The 27,879-nt window shown below is 38.0% G+C and overlaps 1 protein-coding gene across 1 annotated transcript in view; it reads left to right on the forward strand.

Annotated features, from left to right (window-relative positions):
* PHIP (pleckstrin homology domain interacting protein) overlaps positions 1-26,966 on the forward strand; it is a gene marked incomplete at its 5' end in the record, with an annotated part of 99,097 nt that extends 72,131 nt beyond the window's left edge. The window contains 17 exon segments of the mRNA XM_008943327.1: positions 795-914; positions 4,540-4,647; positions 5,043-5,167; positions 5,379-5,461; positions 9,966-10,077; positions 10,280-10,341; positions 11,726-11,881; positions 13,810-13,930; positions 15,967-16,092; positions 17,491-17,563; positions 17,959-18,009; positions 18,324-18,473; positions 20,089-20,241; positions 23,266-23,429; positions 23,909-24,189; positions 24,349-24,510; positions 26,320-26,966. Coding sequence (XP_008941575.1) covers positions 795-914; positions 4,540-4,647; positions 5,043-5,167; positions 5,379-5,461; positions 9,966-10,077; positions 10,280-10,341; positions 11,726-11,881; positions 13,810-13,930; positions 15,967-16,092; positions 17,491-17,563; positions 17,959-18,009; positions 18,324-18,473; positions 20,089-20,241; positions 23,266-23,429; positions 23,909-24,189; positions 24,349-24,510; positions 26,320-26,966 — 2,694 coding nt within the window.
* Between the last annotated feature and the right edge of the window lie 913 nt (positions 26,967-27,879).

Here is a 27,879-nt window from a genome sequence, read left to right on the forward strand (position 1 = left end):
AATGGAGTTACACTTGGGAGTGTCCCATTTGCAGTCTGGGAATGCCAGTCTTCCATTAGTCGTTACTACATGGACTGGATTTCTGTGCAACCACCCAAGGTTGTGTTCTGTATGAGCACAGGATTCTGTTAATAACATCAAAGCAGGCTGGCTTGAATGGTTGCACAAACCCAGCTTTATCTGGCCTGCTAGGTACAGACACCTGTGACCAGCAACCGCAGCGAGCTTCATACTGCAAAATACATGATGTGGACATGCAGCCTGAAAATGCAGTTCCCCACCATGTTGTAGTACATATGCCAGTAGGTAACATGGATGTACCCAGTCCGGGGCGTTTCCACACGCTTCACCTCTGTTTATATTCATTAATCTCTTCCTCCTAATTTTGCTGGGTTCCTTAATTGGAGGCATGTGTATAGTTCTAGTGTCTTACGGACCAAGGAAACTGTGTGAATTTGGCATGTTTCTGGTTAAATTCAGCCTTCATTAGAAGAGCCCCAACACCACCTCCCCCCAAAACTTCAAACTAAAAACCAAAACAAAACACAAGCAAAAACAACAACACAAAAAGAAGCCAAAAAACAAAATTGGACTTAGTTTTTCAGATTATTAATATTTTCACACTTGGTTTTACTGTAATCAGTTAAATAAGACTTATCTTCACACTGGCAATAATTTCCTCTTTTACATTAAATATACTTAAGAAATGGCAGTTGGTTTTAATAAAACACTTCTCAAAGGCTTTTCCAAATGTCAGTTTATTCATATTAATCTTCTGTATGCATTTTTTTCAGAGGCTGGCTGTCGGAGTTCTGGCAGAAAATGGTTTGACACTGGAAGAATGGCTGCCTTCAGCATGGATTACAGACACTGTGCCTCGTCGGTGCCCATTTGTGCCACAGATGGGGGATGAGGTATTGTCAATTTTTCATCTCTGTATTTTGATGTTTTCAGCTTGTTTTTGCCTTTCTTATTTTCATCTGTGCATTTTTTTTCCCAGAGATTTGTTATCAGAATATTTTGGATTTTTTCAAAACATTATTTAATCTAGCCAAAATTTGGTTTTGCTACCTTTAGTCTTTCTTTCCAATATTTAAATACTCTGCAAGGCGTTGATTTGACTGTTTTTTAATACCATGCTGTTGTAGTAACATTCCTTTTTGTGCTGTATTCAGCATGCTGATTTCCCTGTGATACCTGCACAGAAGCTGGGTGAGGTGCTTTATCTAGTGAACCTAGTCTTTAGCTCTAGAGCATCTTGTATGCTGAAGAATAGGTAAGAAATCAAATACAAATTTAAGTTGTTTGGAAAACTTCAGTTTAGGACTTGAAACGAAAACCAGGAATTAAACTTCTAGGGGGAGGGTGGTAGTTTGTGGTGGGTTTTTTGCTTGCTGTTTTTTTAATCCATTTATTGTGAAGAAAAACACTGGTATTGTCCTTTTCACAAGTTTCTGATACCAGAAAACTTCTGCTGGTCTCTTACAGCAGAAAACCACATGAGAAGTTTTGTATATATGTGTTTTATATGAAGTGGGCTGTAAAACATTGTAAACATGGCCCAGATGTCTCAAAATACAGTAGCAAAGGGATACACCAGTTTCTACTTTGGAATATATATAGCGTATGAACATTACAGTGAACTGTGTGAATAAGGAGTATCAGATAGAAGAAGTCTTGAAAACCAGATTCTGTGCGTGTTTCCTAAAATCCCCTCAGGTTAAAATAAGGGGAAATAGCTGCCTTGTGCTGTCATGTGTAGTCTTTTGGCTCTTCAGGGAGTGGCGCGTTTCTGAGGCACTAAGCAGAGCTCTTGTATAGCTTACACCCTCAGAATGCCGTTGGAGAAGCAGCTGACATGATGGCAAACTTGTTTCGCTTCAGTCCTGATCTAGAGCTGTTTGTGGGCACCACCTTAGAAACTGAATCAGGAACAGAGGTTGCATGTGCAAGCCGTGTGGTTTTTAATGGACTGCTTCACTGATGCAGTTCACAGCACAGCTCTGCAAAAATTACCCCAGCATTGCTAGGGAGGGAAGGAGAACTTCAGGTTGAGAATTGCAACTGGAGAGAGTGCTTATGTATTTATATCCTCCAGCAAGCATGTTTTGGAGACTGTGCTGTTCAAAATATCAAGTCCAAGTAAATATATTTGGTGCCTGATACCATCTGGATACAGTGAAGCAGCCAAGGATTTATCTGTACCTTGTTACTTGGGAGACTTTAGCATCGTATCAGTTTAGTAAGATAAACCCCTGTGTTTGGTTTGGCACCTGCTGAATATAGCATGTGCAGTGTGTACTAGGAATATCTAAGTAGGCTGCATCCTTTTGCTGAAAAGTGCTTTATATTGGAAAATTTCCTCTCCTGTGCCTAGAAAGTAGTAGCTGCACCAATAGACAGTACATTTGTAAACAAATTACTCTGCCTGCAGTTCCATCTCTGATCCTTGCCCTCCCCAGATTTAAGGCGTGAAAAGCTATTCATCTAGAAAGTTACTTTTGAGATCAACAGAAATAAGATCAATTTAATTAGAGAAATAGGATCTGAAGAGGTCTCGTGTGGCCTTGGAACATTTTGGTGGTATGTTTTATAAGATATGGGAGGAGAGGTATTTCAAATTTGTTCTCCTACAGCTGCACAAACAAGTAAGACAAAACAGTAGTGCTATATTTAGTTTTACTCAGTGCATAAGAATAGCACATACCATCCCTTTTCCCTTTCTGAATACTGCCATTTACAGACATTTGTCGTGTCTTGAGGAACAGTGAAAGCAAACCAGAGGGATGGGACTGCAATTTCACTGTCTGATTATCAAAATACAATCCATATTCATTGGAGTATTCTGCCATTAACATGATAAAGAACAGTTTTGTCTGGGTACTACAACAAACAAGCACAAGCCAGAATTTATCAAGATTAAAAATAAAATTTCCTGGGAAAAGGCATAAATTCTTTTTTCCACAGATATCTTTCTGATTTGTTCTTTTGACAGAAGATGTAATGCTTAGAGCCATTTATAAAATAAAAATGTTTCACTTCTGCAAACAGTAGGTTGAATTTATTAGGTTTAGCAGAAACAGTAAGTGTAGGAGAAGTTGTTTGTAGCCTGTGCCACTAAGTGTGTGTTTTGGTTTTTTTTGTTTGTTTGGTTTTTTTTATTAAAAAACGGAAAGCAGTTGTCACAGCATTGAAAACATAACTTAAGTTAGCATTATTTTAGATCTGTCTCTCAGTAGCCTCTGGTCCTTTCCCTGCCAGGTAGATTCTGACAGTGATAGGAGATTCTTACTGCTTTTAAGCCCTCTGTAACTACTGTGCGTCTTTTCCCCTATGTCAATATTGTGCAAGTCAAACAGTCTGAAAAACAAGAGTTGAAAAAAAAATTGTGATGCTGAGTCCTTCTCCATTTTAAAAACAAAAACAAAAAAACCACCCCTCATGTGACAGTAAGAAAGTTCAATAACTGTTAACATAGGAACTTGGCAGATACTTGGTTTTGATGTTTTATGATACAACAGTTTTGGAAAGCGTGTGGAAATACAAATATTAGTGTGTTTATTTTTATAAATGATTTTTAAAACTTGCCGAGGGCTTTTCACTCTTGCTTTTTTTGTATGTTAGACCTTTACATTTAAACTATTGTTCCCTCATTCTGCTTGATGGGAGGTCCCATGTTTATGGCTTTGGGCACTTCTGGAGGGTTTTTTAAATTTGGAATGCATCATACCTGGAATACAGCTGTTTATTAGATCTTCCTTCTAATTAGTTTCAGGACCCTCTGTTTCACACTTCAGATACATTCCTTGACTGTATTTAAGATTTCCAGTTCACTATTTCATTACAGGCATGTTTTAGAACAAAAAAATTCATCCACATGGTATATACAAAAGGATCCAAGTAGAACTTAGACTCCAGATGTAGAAACCATGGAAATTTATAGTGTAAGCATTAGAAAAATTTTAATAAGCACTTGAAATTCTGTTTTCATATTCATGTTTCAGTTTGTCCATGTCTTTAAGTTGCTTGTTTGGTGGTATGGATGTAAACATGAGAATCATACCAGAACAATAACAAATTGCTGAGTTTTCCTTCTAGAGGAAGGAGGAGGAGGACAAAGATTTCTTGTTCAAAAAGATATGATTAGCAGATAGTGAATTTAGTGATACTTGATTGTCCTACAGTGATGAATAACCAGGTGGAGCAGTGCAATTCATGTTGCTGTCATTGAATTGTTCTGTAGTGCGAAATAGATGGTTTTGTTACTGCTTTGTTTTAGTCTCACGTGTAATTCAGGATATTTTGCTCATCAGGGCAATGGTGTTCTAAGTCTTTCCTACTTTTTCTTTAAGTGTTTCTGTGATAACTGCTTTAATTGTCCACCATTTAATTTTTTTGAGAACTTGTGACTTTTGCAGGCAGGCAAAGTGGCAAAAGGTTGATCATAAAATAGAAAGTGCACACGTTATGTGGCAGTGGTACACTCACATTTCATCTCCTCCAAGTCTTTGTTAGATAACTGTCACATTCCACTTTTAGGTCTACTATTTCCGACAAGGTCATGAAGCATATGTTGTAATGGCCAAGAAGAACAAAATATATAGCATTAATCCCAAGAAACAGCCATGGCATAAAATGGAATTACGGGTATGACTTCTTTATTTTTGTTTATATCTTAATATTAAAAAATGTTTGGAAACTAACTGAAAGAAGATTATTGATACAGATGTTTCTAATGTGCTCTTAGTGCAAAGAGAAAAAGTTAACTTAATAGTTAAACAAAATCAGGCCTTAAACTGTAATTCTTTTTGCATCTGCTTGAGCAGATGAGGTGGTTATGCTTTGATTACATTGTGAGAAACAGATTACATTGTGAAATAATATCTTGAAAAACCTAAATTTCAGATACTTGATTTTGACATATTCTGGCACAAATTTTTATTTTTTTTTTTTTCCCCCAGTATGCCTGTATTTTAATGTTTCAGAAGTTATTTTAGTCATCTGAACTTCAGTGGTGGTACATAACATTTTCTTTATTCCAGGAACAAGAGCTGATGAAAATAGTTGGAATTAAGTATGAAGTGGGCTTGCCTACTCTCTGCTGTCTTAAACTAGCTTTTCTTGACCCTGATACGGGTAAACTAACTGGAGGATCGTTCACCATGAAGTAAGGAAAGCAATATTATGTCCAAATTGGGGCTTTCTTGCAGGGGAGTGCCTGGGAGGTGAGGTTGAAGGGGAAAAGATAACATAATGTCGTGACTTGAGCTTTTGTTTTTTGAAGTGCTGAATTCAAAGTGTTAATTTGTTATGTAAAGGCTCTACTTGATACTTTTGCTGTTCTGTTGCTTAATAGTTGTGTGTTCTGTTGTGATTAGGTACCACGATATGCCAGACGTCATTGACTTCCTAGTTCTGAGGCAGCAGTTTGATGATGCGAAACACAGGCGATGGAATATAGGTGAGTGTTGGGGAGTTTTTTGGTGTGGTTGGTTGGTTGTTCTTCTAAGTGTCTACCTATTTTCATGATAACTTATTAAAAAGTAGGTTATGATGCTGAAATTGGAGAATAAGCTCTCTGTATTTGGATGTGGAGTCCTACTTTGTCCTTGACTGAAGCTATAGCATGCAAACAAAGCACTGAAGGTGATCTGTAAGAAGTGCAAAGAAAGTATCAGTTTCGTGTTTGCAAAGAGGAATCAAGAATTCTTTTTAGAAATACAATGTTTATTATATTGCTTATCGTTCTTTTTCCTTTTTGGAGCGAAGGCCTGCTTACAGCTGCATTGCTTCTAGAATGATTTATTTTATTTCTTGAGGAATTAAATTTCTTTTCTTTTTTTTTTTTTTTAATTTCTGGAATTTCTTCTGGAAATACAGAAGCACGTTCGCCACCATTTGAAATTTATGATCTCTAGACTGTACAAAGAGAATGCCCTTCCCATTTCTTTATACTTCTTTGAATTCTGTTCTAAACCCCATATGGTTTAGCTTCACTGAAGTGCATATAACTATAATTCACTCCTGTGTGATGTGGGAATGTTTTGGATTCATTTTACTTTTCCTGTGCTTAGTTATTTCGAAGTGATTATACTGGAGAATGACCATGACAGGAATGTCCTCCAGTCCTATCTGTTTTCTTTCCATATTATAACAAAAGATCACCTTTCAACAATGAAATCTAACTAAGGGGAGGGAAAGCTGCATTATGACAAAATGATCCCCTAAGATCTTGGTTTTCTTTCAGAAGGTCAGGAAATGCATATATTCTCATTCATAAGAACAGCCTTATATTGCCCCTGAAACTTAACAGTTTAAGCAAGTATTACTGATTCTTCAGAGCTGAGGATGAACTTTGTTGCCTTGAGAGAAATCTGTATACAATACTATGTTTACAGAATTATAGGCACTGTTAAGTCCTTTCCAGTATCTGAGTATGTTCTGTGAAGTGGTATGCTCCTGAAAGTGAAATGTGGATAGCCTTTTTTTTCTAAAGCAGGCCTTAATATTAAACTCATTCTGTGGTCACACTAAACTCCTGTGGTTTTTCCATTCAGGAGCCATTGCTAGCATGTACACAGCTGACTTGCCAGAGTTTCTTGCCACTTCAGGCAAAGCATCATACAGGACAACAGACAATTTTAATAAAAGAATGTGATGGTATATCTGATTGCCTATGTCGAAACAACTGACAAGACATACATTTCTGCAAATGTGCTGCTTCCTTAGTCTGTATTTGCTGTTTTCAAAGTGCTGTCTGTCCTCTCCTAAGTTCATTGTAGCTAAGTATCCTGAAGAGGTGGCACAGCTGCATGTTTAAAAGCTCTTTATTTATTGTTTCTTACCTGTTTTTTCTGCCAGGAAAGATAAATAGATCTCTTGTCCGTTGATGTAACCATGATATCCCTGCTTTTAGGATGTGTTCCTTAGCAGTAGATGTATAAATTACATGATGGCATATTAGTAAGTTGCATATCATGTCATACTTCACATTATGTTGTCCAAAAAAGTCTTCAGTTCTGTAGGGAACTTGGTAAAGACCCAAGACTTCTGATTCCATAGGATTTCTTTAAAGATCATTTCATTTTAAAGGTCCCTCAAAAGACAAGACTGGTCAGCATCTACCAATACATCACCAAGCTTTGCTCTTTTCTGATGCTTGTGGGTCTGTGGTCTTGTCCTGCCATGCCTACGTGTTTTTTGCACAAGGTCCTGGCAGCAGCAGAAGAATGACTGCCATACCTTGTATGCGAACAGCCCAGCCAGAAGCCATCTGTCAGCCGTTGTGATAGGAATCCAGGGGTAGAGGAGGGTCTTGTAAATATTAGCATTTATTCTGTTAAGAATACCAGCACAGGTAGTATCTCCTTCCTTCTCAAAACTGTATTTTGAGAAACTTGCAATGTGGAAAGAATCAGAGCTACCTAAAAAGTATTGGAAATGCCATAACCTTTATCACGCCTTCAATGTGTAAAGAATGTAAGTTTCAGGCCAGCAGCACCTAATACCACCTTGTAACTCTGACAAGTGTGTGTTAGAGTTCATTCTTCAGTTCTTCTTGTGTGGGTGGTAAAAATAGTCTCCTTCTTTGAGACCCTATGAAATGCTAAAGCAAAGATAGCAAAGACATTGCTGTTAAAACGGTTACAGCTCTTCCAGGAGCCTTTCAGAGTGCTACCCAGCTCTCTGTGTTGTCATTTCAGGTATTTTACGAGTGTGTACTTATGTACTTGGAAGAAATCAGGCACTGTTCCATGGCAGTGTGGAACACAATACAAAAATGTTCCTTGAAAGTAGATCATATTTTCTACCAGGATAAGGAGAAATGCCTTAGAACTGTACATTAAACTGTTTCCTGACTAACCATATGACCCTGAAATCTCCAAGATTTATGTGACATGCTCAAGTCTTCTGTACTTGATCTCCATAGCTCTTCATCAATAAACTGGTACTGCTTTCATGTCATGCAGTGATCTAACTTCTCAGGACTACTTTGCTACCTTTTCTTATTCCTTGATGATTTGTGGCACTCAGCCTCCAAACTGATATTTTCATATCTACTATTTGGACAATCATTGGATATTAAATCTTCTAACTCCACTTTAAGTCTTTAAAAGGTTGATCTTTTAACAAATAATAATCCTTGGTGTTTGGGTGGGGGCTTTTGGTATTTTTCTTTGGTGTGTTCTTGTTGTCTGGGTTTTGTTTGTTTTAGGGAAGAATGTTTGCTTAACTATGATATTTTGATTTTTTAAAATTAGGTGTATGTTAATGTATGATTCCTTTCAGAAGCAACAAGCTTAGAATGTTTGAGAAGCAACAGGTTCCTATTTCTATTCAGATTATATTTATGGCAGATCTTTTTGGTTTGCTATAGTTTAACTACAAGATTAGTACTTGAGCTAAAAGCTACTCCAGCAGGATTCCTGCAGCTTTAGTTGTATGTCTTAGGTGTGTACACCTGTCTAAGACATAGCAACCACTTCAAGTTCAGCATGAATGTGATATTTTCATCAAGCCAACATAATCTGGTGATACACAGTTCTGGAAAATGACGCTAAATCCTTCTAACAAGCATTTTTTGTCTTCTGTCTGCCTAGATGAGATAACACAGAGGACATTGGGAAAAGAGTGATTTAAGAGATTGTTTTGTGTGTGTTTCCAGTCATGTTGTTTTCTGCTTTAGCGTTCTGTCCACGGGAATGCTGTGGCTCTTGAGAAATAGGAAGCGGCTGCCAGCATATGCTCCTTTAAGTGGTTTTGATACTGCCCATGAAGGCACTCACAGTTGTACCTACACACATTTATTTGTCAAAGGGATCACTAGGGAATGCCCTCTTGGGAGACTGTACTTTAAGAGCTCTTCAGAATAATTTATTCCTTTAAAATCACGCATCAGCCCTATTTACATTTTTCATCTTGCTTTTCAGATATTTCTGGTACACTTGGTTCAGCACAATTAGGACTATTGGAAGCTTTGTAATTGTTTTAGAATTACTTGAAATCCAATAAATTAAAAAAAAAGTGTAGAAAAAAAAGTAGAACATTTTTTGAGAATATATTTATTTCCTATTAATTCAGACAGCTCCAGCAAGCATTTGGGAAGAGTGAGGATGTATTAAAATAGAAGAAACATTGCAGCAGTTGAGAATGTGTGTGTATACTCAAATCCCGTGAAAACAAAACTATGCAGTTCTTGGAATCTCAACCTTAAATTGCTTTTGTTCTTGTATTGAACAAACTGACTACTTCACTAAAAATTGTTTCTAAGTTCTGTGGCATATGTTACAGAAAATGTTAGAATTTATTATGGTGTGTAATACACATACTCTCACATGTAATTTTTTTTAATAACACTTTTGACCTTTTTTTCTCAGCTGGGCAAATGCTTTTCAGTAGTGAAACCATTTCCATTCACAGTAAATTACTTTGCTAACCTTTTAAAGAAGCTTAAATAAATTTTGTTCTTTTATCAGTTGGACTGCCTACATAATAAAGGGAATGAATCTCTGAGTTACATTTGGGTAGCTAAAAAAGCACTTTAGAAATGGAGGAGCAGCTCAGCAGAATGTAAAATATTTCTTATACAAAAATGTCAGAGTACACAGTTATTTTAAGAGAGCGTGTAGTGTTTAATGCAAGTAGATTTGAGTCTTAAAGTTGTAGCATTGAAATGGCTTGCCCTTTGTACGAAATTAAGAAATAAATTTATATCTGAAGAATACGTAAATAGATTTGCGAATCTTTTTTTTAATCCTGTGTTAACTTTCATTTTGGTTTAAAAGCAGTCTTTAGAAAAAAAATATTTTTTTGAAAAAACTACAGTTAATATTTGCCTGTTGACACTACAAGTATTCAAAAGGATTTCTGTATTCAAGATCAAGCTAAAGGTAACTAAAACCTGCTTTTCTTGGACGGTGTCAGGTGCCTTGTATTGATGAAATTGTTTTTTTGTTCTTACCTAGGTGATCGTTTCAGGTCAGTGATAGATGATGCTTGGTGGTTTGGAACAATTGAAAGCCAGGAACCTCTTCAGCCTGATTATCCTGATAGCTTATTTCAGTGCTACAATGTCTGGTCAGCAAACTTCTCTTCAACCTTTTACCCTAATTATTTAATTTGAAGTACTGACTGAGCCACTTGCTTTCATGAAGTTCAGTCATGTATCTCTGTAACAGTTTGTTACAATAATCTGTGGTATAAATTATGTTACAAAGTTTAAATAATTACATTGTTGAAGCAGTATTTAATAGATAATTTAAATGTGGTTGTTTTTAAGCTGGGACAATGGTGATACTGAGAAGATGAGCCCTTGGGACATGGAACTGATACCAAGTAATGGTATGCTACATTAATAGTATCATTTGCTTTAACAGTGTATGTAAAGAAGAAAAAAAAAAAGTTGCATGGTTTTACCTAAATAATCCTCTTTTTCTGGGGGAGTGAGAGGAGGGCCCACAAACCAGTTGCATTTGAAGAACATCCTCACACTAATTACTAAGCTAAAAGGGGATCAAGGTAAATGAATTGCAAAAAAGCTCAGGGCCGTACTTAGACAAACTAACTGTGAGTTAGAAATAGAAATGTCACAAAACCTTGTAACAGCTGATGCACAGCTACAGTTAATGCTTTGTACAGTTAGGGAGAACTGAAGATAAACCTGTGCCCTGTGTCATCTTTGAGGAAACCAACTGCTCAGAGACCTGTCAGTGTGCCAGCAGATGTTCAGTGCATTGAAGATGGAACAGATGCCTGTGAGGTGATTTGATAGCAGCAGGATTTGCTCCCTGTCTGGCCCAGCACGTGTGGCAGATGACACGCTGCAGAAGGGACAGCATAGCATGGCTGCTGCTCGCAGACAAGAATGTAGTATTTCTTCTTTCCTCACATAGGGTTGTTTTTTAAATTTCATAAAAGTCTGGTTAAAAAAATGAAGTAGAAACAGCCTTTTTTCCTAGTGTTCTATGAGGTGTTTGATAATACCATCACTCATAAGTAAACATAATTCTTAATTCTTCTAAGTTATAAATGTGTTCATTTCGACTTTTCATTTTGGTTCAGCCCTTCTTTTAATGAGTACCTCTTCATTTTATATATCAAATACAGAAGTTAGTGCTCTCATTACTAGAACTAATTAAAACAGGTAAAACTTTGCATCATGCTCCGAATTTCTACTGTTACATTATGAATTGTCAAAGTTGGTAGGTCCTCAAGAATGCCAGGGTGATGACACTTCCCTTTTCCTTGCTCAGGAGCTCTGGTTTTAGCAGTCAACCTCACAAAACTATGACAAGGTGGAATCACTGCCTGGGAAATGTTTTAATGTCAACATCAAAGTCATTATCTTAAACTCCATTTAAAAATCATGCACCATTCATTACCAAAACCATTTATTAGCAAGAATTGGGTGTTTAAGAAAAAAGCAAAACACAGACTTTAATTGTGATAAAGGAGTCTTAGTTCTTAAATTCTACAATTAGCTATTTGGAGGAGGATTAGTCTTGTTTTCATGGAGGACCTGTATGCTGTACTGCATTATAAGGGTTTAAATTTAGCATACAATATACATAAAGGATATTGGGTGTATCCAAAATATCTTTGAGCAAATCAAGAACTATGCATTTGTTGTGAGTGAAATGATGTTACACATCTTCAAGCTACAGGTATATGTATTACACAAGATACAAGGATTTGTGTTTTATTTAGTTTTCATGTTACATCCTAGCTGTATTTCCAGAGGAACTGGGAACTAGTGTTCCTCTGACAGACGATGAGCGTCGGACACTGCTCTACAAACCTCTGGATGGAGAGTGGGGTTCCAGAACTCGAGATGAGGAGTGTGACAGAGTTATTGCAGGGATAAACCAACTCATGACTCTAGGTAAGCCCTGGATAATATGGGAAACATTTTGTGTGTGTGTGTGTTATGTTTTTCAGGCTGTGCTCATGTGCACTTCTGAAATTGCCAAAATGAATGTGACAAAATACACCTGTTACCACTCTGTTACTTGGATTAAAACTTTCTCATTTAAAATTTAAAATTAAATTGAAATTAAATTCTTACTATAGTCAGTACATATAAACCCTACATTTTCCTATTTTCAGAAGCAACTGTTGCTTCTTGGTGGATAATTTAACACATGCTAGGGGGTTGGGTTTTACATGCTAAAAACAAGTATTTTATTTTTTACTTCAATGACCAGAATCTCTTGTTTGGGTTTAAATTGCAAACGTCCTGATGAACAGAATATTAACTATATTACAGACAGAGAATGGGGAAAAAAAAAAAATCTGTGATTACTTAGAGGATGTATACTTGTGTGTAGATTTTCCCTGTAACAGTCTTTTCTAATTCCCATTTTCTCCCTCACATTGAACAAAATGTTGAGGGAAAAAGTGATTGATTAACTTAGGAAAAGCTGCTCACTGTTTGGTTGCTGAGTAGTTACTCTTTACAGGCAGCTTCTGAGAAGGTAATTGTTAAAATGTTTTAACACACCACTGCAAAGTTTACGTGATCCAAGATGGGTGTCCCAGGTGGAGATTCATCAGAGAAATACAGACTGAATCACAAGTCCTTCGTTTGTTTTGCAATAAGCAAACTGTTTTCTTAGCTTTTGGGAGTAGCAGTAGTCATAATAAGTTGTAGAGGTTTGGGTTTTTTTTTTTTAACTAACTTTTGAAGTCTTGAAGTAAGGTAAGACATTTATATTTCATAAAAGCCAGAAAACTCTTGCTCTCAAAATAATTCTGATACCTAAATGTCTCACATTATGGCTTCTTCGGTGACATACTGCATAAAAATCATCCCTTTGCTTCCCAAAGAAAGGAAATACCCATACATTCTAGTAATGCAAATTACAGAATTGTAATTACTTTCAAGGAAATTATATTTTAGTTGTTTTCACCCTGTGTTCTAAGAGTAATGGGTTTATATTTTGCATTACACTGTAGGGCAAGCTGCTTAGGTTGGGATTTAACTGTAGCCTGTGTGGTGCATATCAGTACAAAGTAGCAGTTGCTAGAACATAAAAGTAAACAACTTTTAGGCGAAGAGCTGTCTGTTTAGCAACAATGTATTTTCTGTTTTTAAAGACTTTTCAGAGAGACTTCAAAGGGTTTTTTGGGTGGGTTTTTTTTATTGTTGTATGTTCCAGTGAGGTATAAAATGTTAGAATGTTTCTAAGCACAGGAGGAAAAAAACAAGTCTGTGCAGGTGCACAGAGACTTCAATTGCTCAGCAGTCTTCTAGCATTATGGTGGGTTGGTTTTAGAAGGCTTCTTTGCTGTGAGGTAGTGACAGGAGACTGTTCTTCTGTGTTATTTTGGGTTTGTTTTTTGTCCATATCTTACTGAGATTGACATAGTCCTGTGGCTTTTACTGTTAGAAATTAATGAATTGCTTTGCTTGAAAATGGGAGAGTGGCAATATGAAAACAGATGAAATGAGCCTCTCTTGTAAATAATACTGAATTGCATGTCTTCGTATATATATAATTTATACATTTAAATGTTTTTTTCTAATGTGTTTATTTTGCATGCATTTGCTGGTTCTCTGAGGAGTGTGATGCTTCATGCACAGAACAAGCAGTCGCTCCATGGTCGTACTTACAGCACGCACCTCAGCAAGGACTTCTATATGTAGAATATCACAAACTGTTCAGAATATCTAGAGTAGTTGTTATTTTTGGGAAAGCCTTTCAAACATGAAGAAATAGCATACATTGTGTGGGGGTTAAATCTTGAAACTACTAAGAGACTTTTGTGGTATATAACCTGGATTTCTTTTTTTTTTTTCATTCTGTCTAGATATTGCTTCTGCATTTGTGGCACCTGTGGATCTTCAAGCTTACCCAATGTATTGCACTGTTGTGGCATATCCCACAGACCTCAGCACCATTAAACAAAGACTGGAAAGCAGATTTTACAGGTTAGATCCAAGTCTCAGTCCCTGCAGTGAAACGTTGCCACCTGTATCTTTGGTAGCTCTTTGTCTTGTAACACCCAACTGAGAGATGGGACGTGTGTGTGCTTTCCATTTCTCCCATCTTCTATGCTTGATCTAGGTTTCCATTTTCTTCTAAAGCTTTAAAAATGATTGAACATCTCCAAAATGCATTTTAGAATTATGTGACATTCAGATTCTTGCTTAAGCAAATGGGTTCTTCCATGTGAGATTCAAATTGCAGGACCAGAGACTTGGTCAGTAAAATATCTTTTAGTCAAAAGGATTAGGTTTCCAATTTTTGGAAAAAAAAAAAAAAAAAAAAACAAACACCAAACGCAAAACCTATACTTTAGTGTAAAAGAAACCTTAGAAATATGTCAAGTGTTTTTGTCTTAATATACTTATAAAAAAAAAAAGACAAACCATCTTGCATTACCACTTACGCTTCACAAAAGATGGCTTCTTAAATTGTTTGACTTGAAATTCTAAACTGTTGGAAAGCAACAGAAAAAAGTTTTAACTTTTTGACACAGTTTTGGTTTTTTCCTAAACTATCATTGCTATTGCTGGTTTTTGTTGTTTGGTTGTTTGTTTTCTGTAAATATTATCTATATAGATTTATGCTCCTTTAAATTACTTCCGTTTCCTTTCGTTCTTGGGATATTTCTGATTTGAAAAATCAGTGTTCCTCTAACACTTTTTTGAATAAACATAGGTAATGACCAAATTTCAAAGTTAATTTGTAGTACTTTATCCATACTAACTGAAAATTGAATCGTAAATTAAAATTACTCTTTAGTTTAAAAAACACACCATTTTAATACATTCTAATGCAATAATGCAAATTTATTGTTTCTTGTTTATTGTGTGATATAAGGTAACCCGGCTTTCACTTCTATAATGTCCTGCTTTGCAGTCAGAGGTGTTGAGGACTTTCTGCTGAATTTGGCTTCTCTTATCAGAAGAGTAGGCAGTTATTTTTGGTGATCAGCCTACCTTCTTTAGTAAATCTGGTTTTAGTCGTTCGTAGTAATGCCAAGCCCTGGTTAGGTAACAGGCAACCACCTTGTGTGGTGCTTTCCAGTGAATTTTTTTCCTGTTCGTTCTGCAGGAAGGATTGTTCAGATCACTTGGGATTTTGGTAGCTTTTCATGAGGCTTACGCTAAAATACATTTTTCCTTTCTGAACCAGGAATCTTAACATGCTTTTATGCTTCCAAAAAATGCAAAGCTGAACATAAAATTCAGGCTTCTTCCCAGTCACTCCTGGCATTGTATAGAACTAAACTTGGACCCATGAACATGATTAAGTTGCATCTAAAAGCTTATGCCATGCTAAAGATGTTAACTGATCCCCTGCTTCACTCTACAATAAACACTTGTGCGGTGTTTCTTTTCATCACGTTTTGCTAGTGTGAAAATAGAAGATTGTATATATTTGTGATTTCTGTTGTGTCTGAGTTTTTATTTGAAATAGTATGTATTTTTTCAGTGTGTCTTTTTAGATTTAGATCTAATTTTTTCAGTTATTTTTGCTCTTGTTGATCATTTTCCATAATGAGGCTATTCTATAGTTAGGTCAGTAAATCAGATCATTGTCTTATCTGTCAAAAAAAATAAATTTAATAATTTTTAATTGCTACTTTGTTAATCCTCAGCTGTGGCTTGAGGCCATATAAAATGGGTTATGTATATTGTAAAGGAATAATACATAGTGAAGCATCACAGCTGAATTTTCCTGAGTAGTGTCAACTGCCTATTCTTAAAGCCATCTGTGTGACCTGCTGCAGGGCGTGGCGTGAGAGCGGGAAGCCCCAGGAAGGTGCCTTCTGCTTGTCACATAGGGCAGCTCTCCAAGCGTGCAGATTTTCTGATTTAACCTAAGAGAAAGGATGAATGGGATAGTACCTTGGAAGGCTTTTTCTCCTGTTCCATATTTGTTGCTAGAAATGAAGAATGAAGCCTGTCTTTCTTTTTTCTGCGTCTTCCCCTGCCCTATTCCCTCCTTCCATACCCAGGCGCCTCTCATCGCTCATGTGGGAGGTTCGGTACATAGAGCACAACACGCGCACCTTTAACGAACCTGGGAGTCCCATTGTCAAATCTGCCAAGTTTGTCACAGATCTTCTGCTACACTTCATAAAGTGAGTCGCTTAGTAGGTCTGTTGATACTCCTGTCTCCTATCAGGGTATTTTGCTTTTTCAGATCTGAATTTAAAAGTGAGATACTTCTGCAGATTGAATGAGCCTGTTGTCTGCTGCTGGGTCAGAAAAGAATAAAGCTTCTCTCGACAAAAAGTACATGGGTTTGCAAAACAAGATAAAGTTTTATAATTGATTGGCATATATGGGCATGGCATTTTATTTCGAGAGGCTTTCTGCTAACTGATAAATATGGATCTGAGTATCTTCATGAAGTGATAGTTATATTTGTAGATAAGTTAGGAGTTCTGATTTTGAGTTTGAATACTGCTTGTGTTAACATCATTGTGGGCACTTAATTATAAAGTCTTTACAATTTATAATGTGCTTGAAAATAGTGCTTGATACACAAAATAAAAATTAGAGGCTTTGTAGTTGACAGAAAGTTGTCTTTCAAATGTTCCTTTCTCACTGAGTTCTTCTCTAGATAATAAAAAAGTTTCAGATTTCTCAGTCTGTTAATGCAACCATGGATATTCTTATTTAATAATGACCTGTAGCTTGTATCTATGAATATATTCATGTAAGTGAACTAACAATGGTATGAAGCCCAGAACTTTTTCTTTTTAGGATTCTAACTATCGAGTAGAATGTCTAGACCACAGAAAGCAATCCTGTGATTCTAACGAGAGTGAAATACCTAGAAATTTATATATTCTAGAGAATCTGAGGCTTATTCTCTACATTGTTAGGGATTATGATTGCAGTGTAGAGTTGCAGTGGTCTGTATAGCTACATAATAGAACACCTTTGGGCTTTCTTTTGTGTACAAGTATTCTATGTTATACAAGAATTGAAAATTAGAGTTCGTTTTGCCAATTTATGCATGTTTATGCAATAACAGTGTTAGTCCTTACTTAAATAAATGCTACATTTCAGATGTCTTGCATTGTGGGTGCTAATATTGTAAATTGCACTTTTCTATGCTAAGTCCACTGTTCCACTAAATTTTTTTTCAGTGTGTTAAATTGCACTTTTGTTCCACTAAATCCATGTTTCTTACAAAGCTAGATGGGCCCCAAAGCTCCTTGTGTGATAGAGACTAGATTTTTCTAATGCTAGTAAATTCCCAGTAAAGGATTATGATTTTCAGTTTTAAAACACGTACACTGTTAAGTGGTCTATATTTTATAGAGTGCAGATAATATTTTACAGCTTTTTGAGCAGAAAATGAACTTTTCTTATTACTGCAGTCCTTTTAGTTATTCATATATCACTAAACACTTGATCATTTTATTTAGGAATGGCTTCATAAACATTATCCTTATCCTAGGCAAGATAATGGTTGATTCCATAGGTGAAGATGGAAAATAAATGTCAGTGTGTGTCTCTTTTCACAGAGACCAGAGTTGCTATGACATAATTCCAGTATACAATGCAATGAAGAAGAAAGTGCTGTCTGACTCTGATGAGGTAAGTGGTTGTCTCTTAGATGCTGGCATTGATAGACTGGAGAAACGGGGCCACTGTCTCTGTCCAACAGGATACAAAAGTCCTGCTCACTGTAAGGGAGTGGGATGTACTTTTCTGTCAATCGGATACTTCTTTTTCTCAGTTGGGAAAGTGGATACAAATCCAGACTCCTCTCCTCCTTTGGTGCAGAGAGTTTTAACAGTTTACTGGGGAATTTGGGTGCCTCTTAGACTTCTGAGAGATTCTCAGAACTGATAGTCACATGAAACACTTCACAGAGGGGCAGGGATAGAACTGTAAATACTCACGCATAAGTGAACTGTAAAAGAATTCATCTACTCATATATGCTTATATTTTTTTAACCTTTTTGTGCGACTCATTATCTTGCTCAAAGGAAGAAGAGAAAGATACAAATGTGCCAGGAACTTCCACTAGAAAAAGAAAGGTAAGCTTTTTAGTTATTTTAATTATTTAATTATGTATAGTGCTATAAAAATTTAGAAATGCTTCTGTAAATAAAAATCTAAAACTGAAAATGTTTTTATTATTGTGTAATGTGGGCTTTCAGAAAGCTTTGAACTGTGACGCTGTTCAGTGTAAAAGCATTTCTACTGAGCTGTTCAGTGTCAAAGCATTTCTGTCTGTGCTGTGTTATGAATTTGTTAATTGGAATTTCTGTCCCACAGGGTACCTTTTCCATTAGATTTAGGAAAAAAAGCTAGTTTCCTTAATATATCCCAGGCAACGTTGTCATTTCAGGATCATCAGCCCAAGCGGCGCCTGCGTAACCGAGCTCAGTCCTACGACATTCAGTCGTGGAAGCAGCAGTGCCAGGAGCTGCTCAATCTCATCTTCCAGTGTGAGGACTCTGAGCCCTTCCGACAGCCGGTCGATCTCCTTGAATATCCCGTGAGTTTCTCAGAACAGGAAGGCTGCTTAGGTGCTGGGGTTGTTTTTTCACCTGTGACCATTTTTCCAACTCTTTTAGTTGAAACCTCAGGCAGCCGTACTGACAAAAGGTTTTTTCAGTGCTTGGCTGTCACCTGATGATAATGTTTATTGCCTTTTTAAAGTAATTTCAAAAGAAATTGTACTTCTGTGCTCTCCTAAATACTGTAGTTGCAGTGTGTTCTATACTCAGGGATATCTGTGTTGCTAATTACAGCTTTTGCAATTAAGATGTGTCTTTCCTTTTTTGAGTGAAAAATGGTCATATGAAACATGTTTTGCTGTGTAGCCTGGGGCAAATGTCATGGATCACTTTCCTCATTTCAGAAGTACAAAAACTGAAAGTATTTTTTTATATCACAGTCATCTAAGCTTGATGCAGAAAAAGAACCCACTGAAGAACTGTAGTGAACCATTAACTGTAGTAGCAATGGCTTTCCCAAATTTTGCGTTCTGCCTGGATGATTACACTGGAGTTCAGATAACCATAAGCAGCCATTTGTAACTACAGAATATTTTAACACAAAAGTCTTGTTGCCTTGGGTCATTTTTAGGCTAGTTTTACTTCAAGTAACAAAGCAAAGGTTTTGCATGCTCTCCTTCTAGCGTATCTTAAGTTTTTCTTTAAAATACCACTCTAAGATGATTAACTTGGGGGAAATTAATTGTCCCAGTTAGAGAAAAGAAATCCTTCTCTTTCAGAAAGCACTAGCAGCTCTGTTTTGACACTTCTACAGCCATTGGGCACCATAATTTCTGAAGTCACCTAAACTTTATGCTGTGGCCATCTACAAGTGGCCCTTTGTGTTTGAGATATTCAGATGAGCTGGTGAGGAGCACCTACCTAGGCTTGGTGTGAAACCTTCTGCTCCCTGGTGTCACAAAACTTTTCAGCAGGTAGAGGCACACACAGGTTCTGTTTGCTCTGATGGATTAACATTTTGATTAATTTTGGAATTTAAGCTTTTTGTTGTATGGATAGTCCACTTTCTCCCATAGTGCAGAAAAAAGTTCTGTCATTGGCTTGAACAGGGCCCTGTTTACGCCTGTGGAGTTTTCATTATTTTAACACTACTTTCCTGAATTGTCAGGTCTTCGTTTGAGAAGGTGCTCAGGTTTCAGCAGAGGTGTGCTAAGCCTCTGATTAGGTTCAAATACTCAAGCTTCATATTTTAAAGCTAATATGTGAAAACAATATTAGACTTAGTACCAAGTTTGAGCTCCTAAGCCCCACAGAAAGCTTGCAGTCACACTTTGATACCACGGTTATCTTCATGACAGTGTGTCAGTAATGTAATCCTGAGGGCACAAAAGTTTGAGCTCTGTATTACAGTAAATCTGTTTACAATATTAACTCTTCTGTCATTTAACTTCTAATCTTGACCCTGTTATGTCTGTAAGGAGTGATATTTTGTATGAGTAGAAAGGAACAAAATGTCTTCAGCAGTCTTCCATACCCATTTAAAGAGGGCAGTTGGTTCAAATGGGTTTATCAGGGGCATCCTAGTGAAAATCATGCGTTAAGACTTGGGAGGGGGAAAAAATTGTAATATGTTGCTTTGCTATTCCTTAACAGGATTATAGGGATATTATTGACACTCCTATGGATTTTGCTACTGTTAGAGAAACACTGGAAGCTGGCAACTATGAGTCACCGATGGAGTTATGTAAAGATGTGAGACTTATTTTCAGCAATTCCAAGGCCTATACACCAAGTAAAAGATCAAGGGTAAGACTTTATTTTCCTTTTTCTGTTGTTAGAAAGAACACCTTTGGATGTCATCTGTCTGGACTTCTGTAAGATCTTTGACTGGGTCCCCCCCCCACAGGCTTCTCTAAACTGGGGGAGATACAAATTTGATGAGTGAACTGTTAAGTCTATCCAGAGGGTAGTGATCAACAGCTTGATGTCCAGGTGGAGACCAGTGACAAATTGTGTCCTTCAAGGGTCCATACTGGGACCAGTGCTGTTTGATATCTTCATCAGTGACACAGACAGTGGGATTGGGTGCACCCTCAGCAAGTTTGCAGGTGACATCAAGCTGCGTGTTGCAGATGACATCTCTGAGGGACAGGATGACATTCAGAGAGGCATGGACAAGCTTGAGAAGTGGGCCTGTGTGAACCTCATTAGGTTCAGCAAGGCTTGGGGAAAGGTCCGGCACCTGGATCAGGGCAATCCCCATTATCGGTACATGCTGGGGAGGTGATGTGATTGCAAGCAGCCCTGTGGAGAAGGACTTGGGGGTACTGGCTGATGAAAAGCTGGACATGAGCCAACAATGTGTGCTTGCAGCCCAGAAAACAAAACACATCCTAGGCTGCATCACAAGAAGCGTGGCCAACAGATCGAGAGAGGCAATTCTGCTGCTTTAGTCTTCGTCTGCTCTGGTGTGACATCACCTGGAGTCCTGTGTCCAGCTCTGGAGTTCTCAGCACAAGAAGGACATGAACCTGTTGGAGTAGGGCCACAGAAATTACCAGAGAGAGGGCTGGAGCACCTCTCCTGTGAAGAAAGTTTGAGAGTTAGGGGTGTTCATCCTGAAGAGGAGAAGGCTCCAAGAAGACCTTATCGTGGCCTTTCAGTACTTAAAGGGAGCCTATAAAAAGATGACAGACTTTTTAGCAGGGCCTGTTACCACAGGACAAGGGGTGATGATTTTAAATGAGGGGAAATGTAGACTGAATACAAGGAAGACATTTCTCACAGTGAGAGTGGTGAAACACTGGAACAGTCTGTCCAAAGAGAGATGGTAGATGCCCCATCCCTGGAAGCATTTAAGGTCAGGTTGGACAGGGCTCAGAGCAACCTGATCTAGTTGAAGATGTCCCTGCTCACAGCAAGGGGGGTTGGATTAGATGATCTTTACAGGTCTCTTCCAACTCAAAACTTTCAAAGATTCTATGAATACTTGTATCTGAAAAATACAGGACAGAAAAACAAACTGTGTAATTGATTACTTCAGAAGTATTAATTATTTCTAATCTTCAAACGTGATTATTTCTGAGAAAGTTAGTATAGCTTTGTATTTTAAAGGAATAGAATGTATGCTGTTGAAATGCCTGAAGTTCTGATGTCCTGCAGATGTGTTTGGAAAGTAACTATTTCAAAGTGTCTCTAAAGGGAGAGACACATTGAAGGAAGGATCTACAGAATCATAGAAATACAATTGTTGGTACAGTAGTGGAACATAACTGATATTGGGGGGAATACACTAGATTTTTAAGAGACAACACAGAGAACCCCAAACTCCTCCTGTCTGGAGATTGCCCCAGACTGAAATATCCAGGGATAAAGAGTAGAGGGCAATGAAATTCTGTGCTGTTCACCAGGGTGCAGTGAGACTGCAACAAAGCACTGAGGATTTCTGGGGAACAACTGCTCACATAAAATAGGAGCCTACAAAGCCATTCTTACTGAGCTGGTACTGAAAAGCCCTGCCAGTGGTAGAGTTAATACTATTTTCTCTTAGATTGACTTGCAGGTGCAATATCTATTAGTGAAAGTTATAAATGTATGCTTAGGCATGCTCAAGGCTTCTGCATAGCTTTTCTTCTACTAATATGCTTTAGATATTAGGCTAGAATTATTGATAGCTTTGATCTTTGGCTGCTCTAAATAGCAAATTAATCATCAGGACTTCGTCTTAAAATGCAGGGGCAAATTCTGTAGTAGGTGACGAGGAAGGAGGACTGATCAGTGATGGATCTTTCTGCAGTCACTGCTAGACAGTCCCACTCACTGTTGGGCTGCCTAAGAGTCAGCTTCTTGTCTTTGGTTGCATCAAAGGCAGGGCCTTTGGGGCATGTCTGAATTCTCCTGTGGTTTTTCTTTTCTCTTCTTGATCTCTTCAAACCAAGACAAGAATGCTTGACATTATCTTAGCTCTGTGTTGTTTCATAGATTCTTCTGACATTTTCATTTCTTTTTTTTCATGTGTCTTCCAAGCTGACTGGCATAGTAGTAAACTTGTAGCTCTTTTTTATTTTAATTAGAAGTGGAAGATTCTGATGTCAGCAGTTTCAATATTCCAGAACCTACATACTTTCAATGCTTGCAACAAATGGTGGATGGTCCTTCCCAGTAATGCATGCAGAATCTGTCACACTGAGTTTAGCCTGGCACTCAGATATTTTGGGGTGTCATTAGGTAGGCAACTGTTTCTTACTGATTTTGTGTTTCATATTTGAAGGTGTCCTGCCTTCTCTTAAAGTATCTATACAGTTCACATGTGTTTTTTTTTTGTTTGTTTAAAATTAATAATTAATTATAATTACTAGGATAATTAATAGCAACTGTGCTGAAATGATAAGTTGTGCTCTAAACTGAGTGAGTTTGGGTCTCTGTGAATCATCCAAGTTGGGGAGGGCAGGGAAGAGAAAAATGTGCACTTACATAATTGTAATGTGTTTGTTGTGCCTGTTGTAACCAACTTGCTGGTATTACCAATTCATCCATAAGAGGAATAGACCAATGTTCAAATACAGGATGTAAGGATGCAAGTTAATACAGAAGAAGATTAGATTTCTTGACCCTAGGTATGATATAGTAAAATTCCATTAAGGATCTCCTCGTGGTTTCTGCTGAAGCTAGAAAGGGATGCATTCTGAAAAGGCAGTTGAAAAGAGACTGTTGAAAAGGTAGCTATTCTAATTTTTCCTTTTGCGTGTGATCTTTAGTTGTAATACACTGTTCAAAGCCACGCTTTGGAAAAGTATAAAACCTGCTTGTTTACTGGCATTTCTTTTTTAGATCTACAGCATGAGTTTGCGCCTTTCTGCTTTCTTTGAAGAACACATAAGTTCTATTTTATCAGATTATAAATCTGCCCTGCGCTTTCATAAAAGAAATACAATAAAGAAACGAAGGAAAAAAAGAAGTAGAAGCAGCTCAGTTTCCAGCAGTGTTGCATCCAGGTACATTAGTTCCTTTACAGTATTCATGAAATGCTGCCCAAGTTTGATGTACCTAAACAGTAGAACTTAGCGTGGCATTTTTCTTAATCCTCTCTTTGCTATTCCCTCCCTGTACGGCAGAGTGATAGCTCTGACATGCAAGGCCCCATGGAGTGGAGGAGTTTTAAACTTTACTTAGAGCTATCCTAGTGTAAGTGCTTAAAAATCAAATAACTGCTAAACGTGTACAGTAAAACAGTGTCATTAGGATAGTGGTGGCATCATGCTTTGTCACCTAACTATAGCATTTACTGTAAAGATTCTCTTTTAGGAGGCTCATGGCTACATGAATTTCCACAGTAAATGTCATATTTTTAACGTACTTCATACAGAGTCGATTGCTTTACTCCTGTGATCTCAGACACGAGCATTAAATTTTCTTTACTTCTGTAAAATAAAAAAGTGCTCATCCAGGAGACAAATAGTTGTTCCTTTTGCAGCCCTGAAAGGAAGAGGAGATTGATAAAGCCCCAGCTGAAGGCAGAAACTTCAGCCACCTCTTCGTTGTCTGCGCCTGCACGGGCCACAGCCCTGAGACACGCTCCGCCCCAGGTGAACGGGAAAGCGGCTGAAGCCTCTTCCCTTGTGCGGACGAGAAGCAACAGGGGGACACCAGACGTGGCTGTTCCAGAGCAACCATCTACTTCTTCAGGAGCAAAGCCTTTAACAATAAAGCCTTTAATTACAAAGCCTAATACTACTGCAGGGCCAGGAAAGTCAGGCAAGTTTTGTTGCTGTGTTCTTGTTTTGTTTTTTAAGCTCTTCTTAAACATTCTTGCTTTGTTTATTTGTAGTAGAGCATGATTTCCTTTACAGACAGATAAGATTGAATGTGATATAAATGACTTAACCTGAATTTTTTTTTTTTTTGTCTTTCTAGTACTGGAAAACTCAACCAAACATTCCAAGAACCAGAATGTTGTATCAATCCCTAGCCAATCTGATTACAGTCATAACACTAGGAATAACTCCACGAGAGAAAATCCAGAGAAAGAGAAGCAAATCAAGCGCAAAGTAAAATCTTCCACTGTTAATCAACAAGGTACTGAGTTTCTTTGGAGCTTTTTACCCCCTCCCAAGTTACTGATGTAGTTAGTGGCTGTAGCGTTGTAGCTGTGATAATTTAGGGGTAGGGAAATCAGTATGCATTGGTATGCATGATGAGTGGACTAGGGCAGCCTAATGGAACAACTCATTCATAGTTAGTTTCTGTCTTGATAAATGAGCATGGTTTTGACTACTCCTCACACCATTTCCATGGTATGATAACTGTTTCTAGCCAGTTTTGACATGCTAACTTATGTGTGCCTTCCATTTAAATTGTTGCAAGGGTCATGTTATGAGTTCTCAGATTCCAAAGCAGACTTCTGCAGGGTCACACTTTCCACCTTTCAGGTTTTACCTAACAAAACTTATGTGGGTTATATTTGAGTCAGCAATGCTGTGTGTGATGAGGTAACTCTCCACAGCCATGAGCATGAAGATCAGAGCATCCTAGCTGCAAGTTCATTCTTTCATTTTTTCCACAGCAAAATAGAACAATGCAGTGGTTGCTGCTTCTGGTTAGCATATCTGTATGGATTGACCAGACCTAGTTTCATGTAATCTTCGGACTGAACTTGCTTCGTCTTTTGATGTCTGGAAACCTTACAAATCAAAGCTGCTGTGGAGACTGAAATGAGATCTCCTAGACATAAAAGCTTTCCTGTTGATGAAGGAGCTTTGAACTGTTATGAAGCTGCTGTGAAGCAGCTAGATCCAGCAAGGACCTTTTCTCTGAAGAAACAGTAGTCTGCAAATTGGGCCCCACGTAATTAACCTAGTTATTCCTTGTAGTCCTCCTCTCCCCGAGGACTCTCTATTCTTTCTTACTCTTCCATGCTTCTGAAAAAGTAGCTGGTGGTCTGATAAGTTAAATCATCGGTCCATTCCTTGCAAGCTTTCTCACAAAGGCCTCTGCTGGTAGCACCCGTCATACAACTGGGTGTTTGGTTTTGTCGGAGGTATCTGAATGTTGTTGACATGATCCTTTCTCTCCTGCACATCCACTCGTGTGACAGTGAAGGCATGTGCTTTTAGTGCATGATGGGGCTTATTTGGACACAGCGGAGCAGTGCATGGGTCCTCCATCAGAGGACTGGATGAACTGTCTTGCGGGATATGAGTCTGTGCCTGGTCTCGTTTTAGGTAAGGGCTGTGGTATCAGGATATCTCCATTTGAGGTCTTGGGACGTGCCCCACTGAGGAAGTTGAGCACCACTCACCTAAGAAAAAGTCACAGCCCATAAGCCTCCAAGCAAATACCTTCTGCCACGTGTCTGTTAAAGAGGGAAAATCTCTGCAAATCACATACTTTTTTTTTTTTCCCCTCTTGTTTCTACTCTTTTCCTCACTTATTGTTGAAATAACCCTAGTCTGGGGTCTGAGATCACCACCTGTGAAGCATTCCTGATCCTTGCAGCAGTACTTCTTGAGAAACTTTTTGCTGTTGCAGATACCAAATGTCTGCTTTGGCCACTGGTGGTGTATCGGCCAGGAAAAACACTTGAGCTGTTCATTATTTTTTTCTTTTTTTCCCAGTTTTTCCCACCCTTTTTTTCCACTTCCCCCCCCCTTCTCCTTTTTTCATTTTTTCCTCCAAGCTACGTTGAGCTAAACCCAACTAGAAGTGAATCTTCATTGCATACTGGCATGAAGCTCTTTGAGCTCTACTTCGGGTTTCTTAGATTTTGACAGATTGACAGCCACCGTGAATCCATTCAGATATTTTAGTAAGAGTTTTATTAAGGCAGTGTGAAAGTGGAAGCAAACGCCAGTCTGTGATGTGCTCAGTGCTCTCCTTTCTTTGCAGCAGACTGCAGGAATAACGCTCTGGCATCGGGCAGCGTCCAGGTGAACGGCCACGGTGGGCAGCCTCCGAAGCCCCCTGTGAAAAGAGGTCCCGGAAGGAAACCCAAGGTGGAGTCCAATAACAGTAGCTGTGAAGTGGTGCACAAGAAGAGAGGCAGAAAACCAAAAAAGCTACAACTTGTTGAACAGCAAAAGGTTGCAGAGCCAAACACAATCCAGACTGCAAGGGACACGCCAGAAGAAGCCTCTGCTTCTACCGCATGCAATTCTCTTTCTGAAAATAATATGAAGGAAGACTTGTTACAAAAAAAAGGCCGTGGGGGTAGGAAGCCAAAAAGGAAGATAAAGACCCATCAACCAGGCTCGGACCTCTTAGCTCCTGTGAATGTTAAAATGCAGACAAGAAGCAGGAGGAAAAAGATAGATGAGCCTATGGAGGAGGGGTCTGAAGAGCTTAAAGATTCTTCTGAACCTCACATGAGAACTAGAAACCAGGGTAGGAGGACAGCCTTTTACAATGAAGATGACTCTGAGGAAGAGCAAAGGCAGCTATTGTTTGAAGACACCTCCTTAACTTTTGGAACATCTAGCAGAGGCAGAGTCCGAAAGTTGACTGAGAAAGCAAAGGCTAATTTAATTGGTTGGTAATTTTTACCAAGGGTTTTACTTCAGAATGCTATGAAGCAGGTACAGTTAAGGAACAGCAGAACAGACTTCTGCTTCCCTGCTGCTATTATGGGTTAGAAGAATATGTTCTGGTCTGGGGAGAAAAATTTAGCAAAAAATAAACTGAAAGAACATTCTTTGAAAGAAATATATATTTTAAACTTTTGCTATTTATTGCCCTCCGAATAGGTTATGCATTTCAACAGTCATTTTGTTCACATTTGAGAGTAAATGAAGCAATTTCTGATGGACGTGCAGAATTGGGAACTACTCTGCCTGGGTAGTGCGTAGTATCTCTGCACAGTTTTAAAAGAGCGATAGAACTCGTAATGCCACAAGCTGAAAACAGAAGTCTGTTTTTGACCAAGCAAGGTACACTTTGGGTGTAAAGTCACGTTGCCTAGGAAGGCAGGTTTGGGCAAAAAGTGGCAGTAAATTCACTTACGTTTCTATTGAATACAGAAATACCAAACTTTGCTAATCTGAAAATGGTTCATTTCAGTTGTGATGCAACGTTCAGCTGCAAAAGACGCCTAGCACAGGCTGTGGGTTTATCCAAGTTCTGCCAAACATAGCAAAAATGTAATCACAAATATATATATATATATATCCACATTGGAAAAAGTTTGACTAATGTCTAATTTTTCAGACCTTGATTCTTGTATCAATCACTAAATCTCTGTTTATTGTGCCAAAGACTGAGAATCAGTGCAGTGGAAAAGCCTTTTTTTCTTTCTGAGTGTCAGTACAGCATACCATTTGCAGTGATAAAAGCTGTGTATTGTTTTTAAATAGTAGGTTGTTAACATTGTTCTGAAATGTATCCTTTTTGGTACTTTTGGTAGGAAATAATGCACTGGTGGGGTCCTTTGACAGAGATGTTTTAGACAAAATG

The sequence above is a fragment of the Merops nubicus genome, unplaced genomic scaffold (assembly GCF_000691845.1).
Source record: "Merops nubicus isolate BGI_N331 unplaced genomic scaffold, ASM69184v1 scaffold1567, whole genome shotgun sequence".
Lineage (NCBI taxonomy): Eukaryota > Metazoa > Chordata > Aves > Coraciiformes > Meropidae > Merops > Merops nubicus.